The 14,874-nt window shown below is 33.5% G+C and overlaps 1 protein-coding gene across 4 annotated transcripts in view; it reads right to left on the reverse strand.

Annotated features, from left to right (window-relative positions):
* The window catches only part of FSTL5 (follistatin like 5), an 807,335-nt gene that overhangs the window by 146,874 nt on the left and 645,587 nt on the right, over positions 1-14,874 (reverse strand). For all 4 annotated transcript variants that reach the window (XM_055384072.2, XM_055384069.2, XM_019026097.4 and 1 more), the window contains 2 exons: positions 12,546-12,707; positions 8,187-8,321 (listed from right to left, as the gene is read on the reverse strand). In XM_055384072.2, coding sequence (XP_055240047.1) covers positions 8,187-8,321; positions 12,546-12,707 — 297 coding nt within the window. The remainder of the gene's footprint in view (positions 1-8,186; positions 8,322-12,545; positions 12,708-14,874) is intronic.

The following is a 14,874-nucleotide window of genomic DNA, read 5'->3' on the forward strand; positions in this document are numbered from 1 at the left end:
TCTTCCTAGCCTCTGTAGAGATTAATAAAATCCTACATAAGTGATCTCATTAAATCTGTGCAACCTGCATTTTGAAGTATTTCCTCATTCTATAGAAATAGAAAGTAAATGAAGACTAAAGAGGTTAATTAATTTGTTTATGTTATCAGAATCTATTCTATTTCTAAAGTTTATGATAGTCATATTCATACTATCTTTATAGGTAAAAAGACCATGTTTTAATCTATTTTAAGACCCTTTCTTCTACTTCTAAAATAGGAAGATACCTCATAACTATTCATATGTTTTTCAATGTTTTTCAAGATAGTTGGAAACAAATGGCTGGATTTTACAATATTGCTAAATCTTAGTATTAGCAATTATGCTTATTTCATTTTGATAATAATTATTAACTTACATAAATAGTATATGTTTATATAATTTATTTACTCAAATAATCTTGTAGACTTTAGCCATTTGAAATGTGTTTTTAAAAAAATCTTCAAATTGTTTTATTTTATAATAAATTATGAACCATCAAATTATTAATTTTTTAGAAATACAGCCAACTAATGTTAATTTATTGGAGCTAATTCTAATGTAAGAATTATTGCAATAAGGTAATATTTCCAACTGCTTGTGACAATAATTTAAAAATGGTGTATCTAGCCTTATAGTATATTTATTATATTTAGACCGTAAAATTCTATTATAATATATTTAGACATACTCTGATACTCTCAAACAGCTGGATTAATCATATTCCTTACTAAAATCATAGCAAGATGTGAATCAATCTGTTCTTTGCACTTAATGCAGCCTGTAGCTTAAAAGCTTCCTACAGAAGCATATGTTCACATCACTTTTTATTTAACTTCATATTGAGGATGAACCTTTATTACCTGGGAATTGACTTCCCATGGGAATGAAAATGTGTCAAGTGCTTATGCTATGTACAAGACGTTTTCAAATAAATAATGTGTTACCTCTATCTAAATCCCTTCACATAATTTATATCTTCTCCTACTCCCTGTTGTGAGCAACCACACAATCCCCTATGGTCCACTTCTACCGTTCTTCGCATTTAAATCCTTCCTGTATGTCACTCTATTAAATCTTAGTTATGAAAACCTATCTCTAATGTAACTGTAGAGTATATTATTTTGAAGCACATATTTTTTGTCATTCAATTTCTCACATGAGAAAACTTCCAGTGATATTTGTTGACAAAGTTAGACACTGTAAATCAAAGTTTCCCACTTCAAAGATTAGGGTAGAAGCAAAACACAAACTCCTTAGCCATACGATGCTTTGCATGAATTGTTCTCTTAATAGTATCATATTTCTGGCAAATGTAGTGTAGGAAAAAATGTGATTGATACTACTATGAGCTCTCTATTATGTAGAAAATACCTGGATGATTACTCGGAAGCTGTATCCAGACAAAGTGAGTCTTTGTTGTGTTATTTACCCCCAAAGCTACAAATCTTTCCCCATTTTTATTGTTGTCTACATGGGATTCAATACCTCTCTTCTCTGCATCTTTCAAAAACAGAATAAAAGTGCATTACAGAATAATTCTCAAATATATAATAGAAGTATAAACTGACTCAATGTAAAGGGGGACTAAAGTGTAGCTTCTGCTTTGATTGTGACAAAAGTGAACTCTAGAAAAAGATTTTGAAATTTATTTAAAGTATCTTAATATATACACTAAATAATAAAAGGTATACTCAATCAGTGAAGTCCATTTTTTAAATGTTAAGAGAGATAATATTTAATATTTGAATGCATAAAAATGGATGCCCCTACATACTCATAACTGCCTATAGCTATGCTATCAATATTTATATGCATTATTATAAAACTCTGATTTCTAGCAATTACTGGGTTTTCTAGGCTTTTGAGAAATAGATTTTTGTCAATGTTTTTAGCAATAAGAAATTATTTTTAGAGGGCCGGGCACGGTGGCTCATGCCTGTAATCCCAGCACTTTGGGAGGCCGAGATGGGTGGATCATGAGGTCAGGAGATCTAGACCATCCTGGTTAACATGGTGAAACCCCGTCTCTACTAAAAATACAAAAAAGTTAGCCGGGCGTGGTGGTGGGCGCCTGTAGTCTCAGCTGCTTGGGAGGCTGAGGCAGGAGAATGGCATGAACCCGGGAGGCAGAGCTTATAGTTAGCCGATATCGCGCCACTGCACTCCAGCCTGGGCGACAGAGCAAGACTCCGTCTCAAAAAAAAAAAAAAAAAAAAAAAAAAGAAAGCATTTTTAGAAAACAAATGTGAGTCAGAGGAAGAGCTACTTTATGTCTTGCTCTATGACAAGTGCTTTATACATAAGATCGAAACAGAAATCTCTCGATGTATTAGTATTTATTTCATATTAAAGATAAGAAAACTAAAGCCCAGAGAGGTCATGTAGTACCCCCACATCAGAGAGGTGTTGTGTGATTCCAACACACATTTTGCAAAATTTATACTCTTCTGTTACAACAATTTGCTTTTTCATTTAAAAATTGTATCCTATCGCTACTGAAAACAATCCCTGAAATTATTTTTGGTAGATTTATACAAGTCAATAATTTCCCAATATGTGCAAATAAGAAAAGTATATTTATTACTAATGGGTCTTTGATTGGTTCTTTTGGCATTTTTGAAAATATCTTTCCAGACACACAATAACAGTGGGGGACTTCAACACTCCACTGACAACATTAGAAATATCTTTGCAGCAGAAACTGAAAAAGAAATTTTGGACTTAAAATTGACAGCTGACCAATGGGACCTAATACAAAGCTACAGAATACTCCACTGAATCACCACAGAATATACATTCTTCTCTTTTGCCCATGGATTGCCCACATGCTTTGCCATAACACAAGTCTTAATAAATGCAAAAAAATCAAAATAATATCAAGCACTCTCTCAAACCACATTGCAAAGAAAATAGAAATCAATACCAAGAAGATCTCTCAAAACAACAGAAATACAGAGAAATTAAAAAACTTGCTTCTGAACAACTCTTGAGTGAACAATAAAATTAACGCAGAAATAAAAAAAAATCTTTGAAATTAATGAAAATAGAGACACAATTTAAAATCTTTGGGTTGCTGCTTAAGCAGTGTTAAGAGAAAAGTTCATAGTGGTAAATACCTGCATCAAGAGGTTAGAAAGACCTCAAGTTAGCAATCCAACATTAGACTTAGAACTAGGAAAAAAAAAAAAAAAGCAATACAATTCCAAACCTAATAGAAGAAAATAACTAGAATGAGAGAAGAACTGAACAAAACTGAGAACTAAAAGTCCTTACAAAAGATTAATAAAGCAAGAGTTTGTTTTTTAAAAGAATAAAAAGTTGACCACTAGCTAGATTAATGAAGGGGAAAAAAAAGAGGAGATCCAAGTGAGTTCAATCAGAAATGGCAAAGATGACATTACAAATGATCCCTCAGAAATACAAAAGATCCTCAGAGACTATTATGAACACCTCTATGCACACGAATTAGAAAATCAAGATGAAATATATAAATTCCTGGAAACACATAACCCTTCAAGATTGAACAAGAAGGAAAGTGAAAACCTGACTAGACCAATAAGTTTGGAAATTGAGTAAGTAGGTAATACAAAATGTACCGACCAAAAAGAGCCTTGGACCAGAAGAATGAACAGCCAAATTCTACCAGACGTACAAAAAAGCACGGATACCAATCCTACTGAAACTATTCAAAAAAATTGAGGAGGAGGGCCTTCTCTCTAACTTATTCTATGAAGCCACCATCATCCTGATACCAAAATCTTGCAGAGTCACAACAACGACAACAAAAAAGAAAACTTCAGGATAATATCCCTGATGAACATAGATGCAAAAATCCTCAATAAAGTACTAGCAAACTGAACCCAGTAGAATATCAAAAAGTTAATTCATCATGATCAAGTATGCTTTATTCCTGGATTCAAGGGTGGTTCAACATATGCAAATCAACAAATGTAATTCACCACACAAATATGATTAAAAACAAAGACCATATGATCTCCCAAGAGATGCAGGAAAAGCCTTTGATAAAATCCAATATTCATTCACGGTAAAACCTCAACAGAAGAGGCATCAAAAGAACATACCTTAAAATAATAAGAACCACCTTATGACAAACCCACAGCCAACATCATACTGAATGGGCAAAAGCTGGAAGCATTTCTCTTGAGAACTGGAACAAGAAAGGAATGCCCACTCTCACTACTCCTATTCAACATAGTACTGGAAGTCCTACCCAGAGCAATCAGGCAAGAGAAAGAAATAAAAGACATCCAAATAGGAAAAGAAGAAGTCAAAGTATCTCTCTTTGCTGGGAATATGATCCTATACATAAAAAACCCTAATGATGCTGCAAAAAGCTTCAGGAAACTGACAAATTCAGTAAAGTTTCAGGACACAAAATCAATATACAAAAACTAGCAACATTTCTATATACCAATTCCATTGTAGTTGACAACCAAATTGAAAACACAATTCCATTTATAATAGCTAAAAATTATATGTAATACATAGGAATTTATTTAACCAATTATGTGAAAGATCTTTACAAGGATAACTACAAAACACTGCTGAAAGAAATCAGAGATGACACAAATGAACGGAAAAGTATTTCATGCTCATGTACTGGAAGAATCAATATTGTTAAAATGGCCATACTATCCAAAGCAATTTATAGATTAAAAGATGTCCCTACCAAAATACCAATGTCGTATCTCACAGTATTAGAAAAATCTATCCTCAAATTCATTTGGAACCAAAAGAGAGTATGAGTAGCCAAAGCAATCCTAAGCAAAAAGAACAAATCCATAGGCATCACACTATACTTCATACTATACTACAGGGAGACAGTAACCAAAACAGCATGGTACTGGTATAAAAACAGACACATAGAGCAGTGGAATGAAACAGACACCCCAGAAATAAACTCATACACTTACAACCATCTTCTCTTTGACAAAATAGACAAAAAAAGCAACAGGGAAAGGACTATCTATTCAATAAATTGTCTTGGGATAACTGGCTAGCCACATGCAGAAGAATGAAACTGTACCACTACCTCTTACCATACACACAGATTAACTCAAGATGGGTTAAAGATTTCAGTGTAAGACCTTAAATTATAAAAATCCTAAAAGTAAACGTGGGAAATACCCTTCTCGACATTGGTTTTGGCAGAGAATTTATGGCTAAGTCCTCAAAAGCAATCGCAACAGAATAATAATAATTGACAAGAGTGCCTAATTAAACTAAAGAGCTTCTGTACAGCAAAAGAAATTACTAACAAAGTAAACAGAAAGCCTACAGAATGGGAGAAAATATATGTAAACTATGCAAGCAATAAAATACTAATATCCAGAATCTACAAAGATCTTAAATCAACAAGCAAAAATCAAATAATCCAGTTTAAAAATGGGAAAAGCATAAGAACAGACACTTATCGAAAGAAGCCATACAAATGGTCAGCAAACATATGAAAAATGCTCCACGTCATCACTCTGATTTGCATCAGAGAAATGCAAATCAAAACTGCTATGAGATATCATCGCACACCAGTCAGAATGGCTGTTATTAAAAAGTCAAAAAACAGTAGATGCTGGCAAGGTTATGGAGAAAAGCGAATGCCTATATCCTGTTGGTGGGAGGGCACACTTGTTCAGCCACTGTGGTTAGCAGTTTGGAGATTTCTCAATGAACTTAAAACGGACGTTACTATTTGACCCAGCAATCCCATTACTGGATTTAGATCCAAAATAAAATAAATCATTCTACCGAACAGACACATGCACTTGCATGTTTGTTGCAGCACTATTCACAATACTAAAGACATGGAATCAATCTAGGTGCCTATCAATGGTCGGCTGGTTAAAGAAAATGTGGTACATATACATCATGGAATACTACTCAGCCATAAAGAAGAATGAAATCATAGTCTTTGAAACAAAATGAATGAAGCTGGAGGCCATTATCGTAAGTGAATTAATGCAAGAACAGAAAACCAAATACCACATGTTCTCACTTATAAGTAGGAGCTAAACATTGAATACACATAGACATAAAGATGGGAAAAATGGACACTGGGAACTACTAAAGGAGCGAAGTATGAAAGGAGGCATGGGCTGAAAGACAATCTATTGGGTACTATGCTCACTACCTGGATGATGTGATCACTTGTACCCCAGACCCCAGCATCAAGAAATATACCCATGTAACACACCTGCACATGCACTCTTTATAATAAAATTTGAAATTATTGAAAAAATAAAAATAATAAAGAAAGAAAATATCTAGCATTCCAAAATACAAATGTGCCATGTATATCTAATATCAGTCTCTTTCCATGAAATTACTAGAAAAGAACCCAGATCCACAATCCTTAAGATGGGGGTTACAAAAGGCAGTAATTTTCACTACTATGAAATCCACCCGATTTTGGTTTTCTTTTGTTATACAGAATTCTGGCATTTAACTATTAGGAGGCATCCCAAGGGAAATTATCTTCTATCAAGTAGACATTATTACATTTTCTGTTTATACTTTTCCGTAGTTGCTAATATTCTACTCAGTTTACTTATTTAGTATTGTCCTGATTTTAATTACATGCATGATTATTTTTTAAATGGGCACTTTTACTTCAACAAGATTAAACCTTGTCGAAAATTTAATCCTGTTAAATCTTCTCCTAAAATTTTCCTAGAATTCACACACTAAAAGGTTGTGTGATTTGTTGACTAAGGGAGCTTTGGCTAGGTGTTTTACTGTTGTAACTAGGGAAATATATTAAAAAGTACTTGACAAACATTAAAATAAATTAAGAATATAGAGTTGATATTAAAATCTGTTTCACAAACATCATCATAAGGACAAAGAAAACAAACATTTTTAATTACTTGTCACTTCAAATTAATTTTTAACAGAAAGTGAATTACAAGTTAGTATTGTCTGTACCACATAAAAGGAATAGAGCAAAGGAATTATGGTGGACCTTATGCAGGCCATTAAATCCAGCTTTTTTTCTCTTTTTTCAACCTAAAGACTTTCCTTCTTAAATATTTCTTTATAATGATGGTTGTCCTAACCAGACAAAATGAAGATAATGATATGCTAGTAGTTGGGACCTGGGTAAGGTCCTTCTTTCTCAATGGATCCACTCATGTCAATATGCACTAAGTGACTTAAGAAGTAATACGAAGACTCCTGGCTGGATCAATGCTTTAACCTTGTTCAAACACTGGATTCAGAAAAATGGGCATGTCAAGTTAGAGGGTCCAATAATATCAGACTCTTGCAAAGCATATATTAATAACAGTGTAACAAGTCAGATTGAAGAGCAGAGAACAAGGGGAGTAGTCATTTCAAGCACATCAAGACCCTATCCCAAAACAGCCACACTGTGGCACGTGTGTACCAAGGGAATAAAATGGCTGTTTGTTTGCTTGCAAAGAATGCACTTGATAAATGCTATAATAGTAGTTTGAGTTCCAAACAATTCAGCTATCATAAAAAGCAATCCATCCTCAGCATCCCCACCCTATCTCTATCCCTTTTGCCAAGTAATTAAACAAAATAAAAGAGAAGAAGACATTTGGGGTATAACTCCAGGAGACAATCAGACAACATGAACCATGATGGCAAAGGATTTTTAGCACTAAACCAAGAACAGCAACAGTTTAGTTTTTGTGTCAGGGGCAGTGAGTCCCTTAGAGTGGCAGTTACCACTGAACCTTCTGTAGAGAAGGATGCTGTACAGGTCTTAATCCAGTGACTGCAATGTAACTGACAGGAAAACAAATATAGTAATTTATTCTACCTAGAAGATACACGTTGGATACATTTGGGGGCCTCGAATTCCCCACATTTAATTGAGGAGAGGGATTTTGCAAGAGATATAAATTCCTTCAAGAGCAAATGGGAAGACAGGACCTGAAACACCATATGTACACTTGCAAAAAAATAAAATCTAGTGTTGTAATGAAAATTTCACAACTTTTTTTTCATCTTTAAATCTGCTTTTAGTATTTCAAGATTTCTATCCTTCCTACATATAAAATCTATTTGTTATAATGCATTGTGCAATTCACAGTTTTCTGGTGCCTTTACTTTTTAAAAAAAGCTGTAAAAAAGTATGTTGAATATGGTGTGTGTGTGCTGTGGGGTGGTTCAATACATACGGGTCTTTCTAGCAGAGTCTTCCACAAAAAGAGAAGAGATGTCTTCATCCACTCCTGCTTCATTCTTTGCGATACAAGTGTATGCTCCAGTATCTTCATAGCGCACATTGCTTATGTGAACCTCACTGCCATTTGCTGAAAAAAGAAGGGAAATGCAACTTGTAAACTACAATTTCAGTTTTGGAACAGTGCTTTCTGATTACACAGTCAAACAGTTCTCTTGGCTTGTCCTAATTAAACTGTTTCCCTTCCTACTTCCATACTTTGAAGGCATGCCAAATTATTCCAGAAGCATTCAAGTGTTCATAAACTGTGCTGTCATTCTATAAGAGAGCCCAATACTCTACATCAAATGCATAGTTTATGTTTTGTATCATTTCCTATATTCTACATTGTATATGAGGTATTTCATATAAGTATAATTTCATTTATATATTTACTTATAATATTCAGAACCTACATTCCCCTAAGATTTTTCAGAAATCTAATAATAGCAATATGATTAGTTTGCAGGTAAATGTATATGAAAGATGTTTTCATAGAGTAATTAATTGAACTAAATCATGCAGGTATACTATTGCCATTCATCAAACTTATTATTATTGTTATTATTATTATTATTGTGAGACAGAATCTCATTCTGTCACCCATGCTGGAGTACAGTGGCGCGATCTCAGCTCACTGCAAGCTCCGCCTCCCGGGTTCAAGCAATTCTCCTGCCTCAGCTTCCTGAGTAGCTGGGACTACAGGCCCACTCTGCCACCCCCAGCTAATTTTTTGTATCTTTAGTAGAGATGGGGTTTCACCATGTTTGCCAGGCTGGTCTCGAACTCCTGACCTCAGGTTATCTGCCTGCCTCGGCCTACCAAAGGGCTGGCATTAAGGCGTGAGCCACCGCACCTGGCAGTTGAGTGTTTGTTAGAATCATTTGTTTAAGTTTCTCTTTCCTTTCTTTTCTTTTTCTTTGTTTTCCTTTTGTTTTCTTTCTGTGTGTATGTGTGTGTGTGTGCATGCCTGTGTGGGTGCTGTGTGTGTGTTTGTGTACATATTTGTACCTGTGTGTTCTATGTTGTTCAGTTACAAGAACCACACATGCAGTAGAATGGGAAATGACTATCCGTGACAGGTAGAAGGCAATGTAATCAGTGTGGTTTGGGAAAACAAGGGTAGAAAGCCAATGAGAAAACAGCTTGATTGTCATCGCTAGGAGCCAGTTGCTCTCAAGGGATGTGAGATATGGACAGGCAGTGGATGTGGATGTTTGAGAGACATAATCATTTGAATAACTTGAAGTTGTTTCTTTATTTGCAAATGCTTACTACACACCCTTATTCCCCACATCATTCACTGAGAATCACTACTCCAAAAAAGGGGTTGGCAGGTTTTCATTTTGTTGCAACAGGCCAGGTGTAAATAATTTAGGTTCTGTGGGCCACACAATTTCTGTGGCAACTACTCACCTCTGCCACAGCAGCATTAAAGCAGCCAGGCAATACGTTTTGAAAAATGAGTGCAACTGTATTCTAAACACAAACCAACGACAACAACAACAAAAAAGAAAGCAAAAACAAAAACAAAAAAAGCCACCTTTATTTAAAAAAACAGACAGCTATCTAGATATGGTCTGTGGGTCTTAGTTTATAGGAACCTGCTGTAAAGATAGGTAGTAAACAATGTATTCACATTTGCTTCACCTTCTTGTTTTATATAAGATACGGCCTCCTCCAAAATCATACCTTTTTTTTTTTTTTTTTCAGGAGCCACACACTTAACAGCTTAAATTCTCTGGGTTTTGTTTTGAAATACCAAATAAATTTCTTCCTTCTTTAAATGCCGTCTCCCAATATTTTTACATGTTCTCCTAACCTATATGTGCCATTGTCTTTCCTTCTCTTCCTATGTAATCTAGCATTCTTAGACGTTACCACTTTATTGCCAGAACTACCAATCCCTTTATCTATTTATCATCCTGACACATCTGCCTTCCTAACCTCTAGAACTAGAATAAGCTAACCCATCTCTGCATCTGGTGTCCCTGCACCTAGTTCTTTGAGTAAGTTATAAGACCATTGCATAAGCGAGTTTATAATTTTCAGATTCACAGTTTTCAATTCCTAGGACATTCAAAACTACTTGCTATTCATTTCACTTGACCTTTCCAGTCAGATGCCTTTCATATCCACCTCTACTTTTACTTCAAATCTTTATATACTTTGTTTGATGTTTCCCATCATAATACTAACTTCACTCTCAGCAAGTGATCTTGCTCTTTCAATCGTGAGGTAAATAGAAGTGATCAGAAAGCAACCTCAAAACTTTCTGTTCCTAGTTTCACCTTGATTTATTTCTCACAGGAAATTTTCTGTTTCTTTCCAAGGCAAATCTCCCCTTATTTCTGATTGATTTCTATGACTCTTCCTGCAGGCTTCATCCTTCTCATTTCTCCCTACTGATACTTTCTCAGACTGATGAATTATCCAAGAAATATCTCCATCAGTTCTAAGCCTCCCCACCAGGAGCTACCACCTTCTATTTTTTTTTCCTTTCAGAATCTGGCCAAAAAAGATTTTTGTATTTCTTGTCTCCTTTTCGTTTCTAAACACACTGAAAACAGATTGTTACTGATACTGTTTTTCTAAATGTCGCAAGAACATGCTCATCACCTGAAGTAAACACTTATCAATGCCTTTTATTGAACTTTCTATGCATTTGCCATTGTTGAACTCTTTATTTTTAACTTTCTCTTCTTCCATACTATCACCTAGTCTCCTGTCTCTTGATGAAATTTAGTCTCTTACTATTATTTTCTTCACTTGCCTGTTAATAAAATATTTGTGCTTTCTTGGGATTTTACTCTCTCTAATTCACATATTATCCCAGCCATTGCCATAGATACTAAATTAGTGTCTGGACTTGGACTTCACACACAAACACTAAAGAAGCATCTCATGAATGAGTAGATAATTAAACAGTTATTAAGCCACATGGCGTTTTATACCCCTATGTGTGTAGAATTATCTCTTCTCTCCTTTTCTTTTTTGTCATATTCTCTTAAAACTTCAACTGTTTTTCCCTGTTGTAAAAATTTACAGTAATTTCTTTGCAAGCACCTCCTCTTTTCAAATGTTGAGTCTGGAGTGTAACAACTTCAAAAATTTGTTGTCATGTATATTCCTGAAAGCAAAATTTTGATATACTTTTATAATATGGTTTATTGCTATTAAATGGGCAAGAGACAAAGTCAGAAGCTATTTAGACTTTTATTCATTTAATTTCTGTTAATAAGTCTTCTCCTCTCAGGTTATAGACCTCTTGAGGTAATCACTAGATATGTGTGCAAATGTGTCTGACCTATGTATGCACATTAGTGATTTCTAGGATTAAAGTTTTTAAAGTTTAAGGACACTTTCACAGACATGTCTCTATTGACTTGCAAGAATAAGTAGAAGTTTTAAAAAGTTTTATTTAAAAATGTATAATGATTATATATATCCACTATTAAAGTGGAATAATAACTCTATGTAATAAATGACAAAATATGTTCATGTTTAGTAGTATAAAGAAAATTAAAGTCATAAAATAAGAACTATAATGCCCACGAAGAAGATACTCCAGTAAAATGAGTGTTGTGTGTTACCTCTAACAATGAAAAAAAGGTTTGTGGTTTATTTTTAATGCTAGTATAATTAATATATTATATGCAACTGCTTTTAGACTACTTAAATTATTTGACCTTACAAATCTTGCCTGGTTTTGTTTATTTTTCACATATTTGGGATTATTATTATCTAATATATAGTAATTTATTCATGTCTACACATTAGAATATTAGAATATGTACAATATTTTATATATTAGAATGTAATACAAACTTTAAAAAATGTAAATGGAAAACATTTAGTAACTTTTTGATATTTTTCTTCCTTCATTTACAAAATATGCTAAAAAATCCACTAACAATTCTGTATTGAAATCCTCTATAATACATATTCAAGGTACTATTCAAACACTTAAAAAGTAACTTCAGAAATGAATTTCTATAAAACAATCTAATTATTCTGCTCAGCATAACTGCTATAATTCACAGGACAAGTATTTTAAAGATACATAATTTAATATTTTACTTATCACCAAAATAATGACATAATTAATCATTATGACAAGACTATTATTAAAAACACTAAAATGTTAAAAGAATCTTTCCCATATAATTTCTTAGATATAAGCATTTTTTTCATATTTGTGACATTCTGTTGCCACCAAGACTCATTTTTCTTTTATTTTCCAAAGAACGTTATAAATTTTAGTAGAAATTTTCAACATGGTCATTTAAGAGAAAAAAATGCAAGTAAAGAGCACCTTGAAGCGTGAGTTGTTTGGACAGCTTTGGTGTAATATCAATTCCATTCTTCAACCAGCCAAGCTGAGGCTTTGGTATGCCCTCTGCATGGCACCTAAGACTGGCAGTTACCCCAGGCTCTCTAGCCTGACTCTCTGGATACACCCGGATGACTGGAGGAACTAAAGGAAAAAATGAAAGAGAAAGTGAATTAATTATTCATATTTTCTATTTAATTTTCCAAAAGAAAAATTGCAATAAGATAAATAATAAATTATATATTTTAATGATGCTATACATTTCTACAGATTGTAGTTTCCAAATAGCATTATCCACTGAAATGTACCAGTGCTACCTGTATAAAAACTATTCTGGGATTTTGCTAGGGAAAACATAAGATGAGCCTGGAATATCTTGTTTCAGAAATTAAACAAGTCCTCAAAGAATGATGAGGCATACCAAAAGGATACAGAAACCGGTTAAAAGAGACTCCAATTTGCTAAATATGGGACAATTTGAGCACTGAAATAATTAGTAATTACAAGGGAGTATAAGGAATTGAATAAAATCATGAATTCAGTTATATAAATAAATGAATGAGTATATAATGGAAGGAAAATAAAATATTTTTATTATAGCCTGCTAGGAAATTAATAATTCTGTTTACGGTAGTATCAAAAAATAAAATATTTAGGAATAAAGTTCACCAAAGACATGCAAAACTTTCATACTAAATACTATGAAACTTTGTTGAAAGAATTTAAAGAAGACCTAAATAAATCCGAAGACACTTTGTATTCCTGGATTGAAAGAATTGATTGGTAACATGGTACAAACTGGTAAAGGCTATTGGTAAGGTGATCATACTCCCAAGTTGACAAAGAGAAGTAAAAGAAAAACAAAGGTACAGTGTAATCCTTATCAAAGTTCTAACTGCATTTTTTTCGAGAAATTAAAAAAACTTATCCTCAGATAAATGTGAAATTACAGGAGACCCCCAAGTGGTGAAAAAAAAAATCTTGAAAAAGTACAAAGCTGGAGGGCTCATACTTGCTGATTTCAAAACATACAATGAAGCTACAGTAATCAAAGCAGTGCAATTCTGACACAAAGATGGAATAGACTTGAGAGTGCAGAAATAAACATACATTGATGGTCATTTTTTTTCCCAATTATTCTGGGACAATTGGAAAACCACATGCAAGAAAATAAGCCTGAACTCCTACCTCATACCATAAACAAAATTGAATTCAAAATAAATCAAAGACTTAAATGTAGGAGCTAAAACAATAAACTATCAGAAGAAAACATTGAGTAAATGTTTCTGATCTAGAAATGGACAATTGTTTCTTCTAGATACGACCCCAAAGCACAAGCAACAACAAAAACAAAATAAATATGTTAGATTTTGTAGTGCATCAAATGACACTATAAAAAAAGTATAAACACAACCCACAAAATAGGAAAAGATATTTGAAAATTCTGATAGTATCCAGAATATATAGAGAACTGTTACAAATCAGCAGCTAAAAAGCCAACAATGCAATTAAAATTTGGGATGAAAAAATTGAATAGTCATTTCTCTATTGAAGACGTATAAATGGCTAATTAAGCACATGAAAAGTTTAAAAAATTAAAAAAATCAAAAAGAGGGAAATGCAAATCAAAACCACTACACGATACCACTTCACACCCTCTAGAATGGCTATTTAAACAGATAAACAAAAATCAGAAAATAACATGTTGTTGATTGAGTATGTGGAGAAACTGGAACTCTTGCGCATTGCTGGTGGGAATATAAAATGATGCAGCCACGCAATATATGGAGGAAAATACTAATGCATTCTGTAACATGAATATTGGAGGTGTCTGACACAAACGTTTACATATTATATTAATCCATTTATAAAACGTTCACAATGGGCAAATCCATGGTGACAGAAAGCAGATTGGTTGTTGCTAGGGACTGAGGAAAGGGAGGAATGAGAAATGACTGCTTAATGGATATGAGGTTTATTTGGGGGTGACAACAATGTTCTAGGCTTAGATAGTGGTGATGGTTACACAACATTGTAAATATGTTATGAGCTACTGTGTGGTACATTTTGACACAGTTAAATGGCATGTGGATTTTATCTGAATAAAAAAGAAAGGAAAGGCAAAGGAGGCTAATGAAACACTCTAGACTAAAAAAGATGAGTTATAAGAAATAAATAAAACATGCAAATCAAGATTGGGTCCTGGACTTAGAAAAATAAGTTATAAAGTATATTACTAAGAGAACTGACAAAATTTAAATATGGTCCCTGTATTAGATATTGAGATACTACTAATGTTACATTTCCTGAT

The sequence above is a fragment of the Gorilla gorilla genome, chromosome 3, assembly GCF_029281585.2.
Source record: "Gorilla gorilla gorilla isolate KB3781 chromosome 3, NHGRI_mGorGor1-v2.1_pri, whole genome shotgun sequence".
Classification (NCBI taxonomy): Eukaryota; Metazoa; Chordata; class Mammalia; order Primates; family Hominidae; genus Gorilla; species Gorilla gorilla.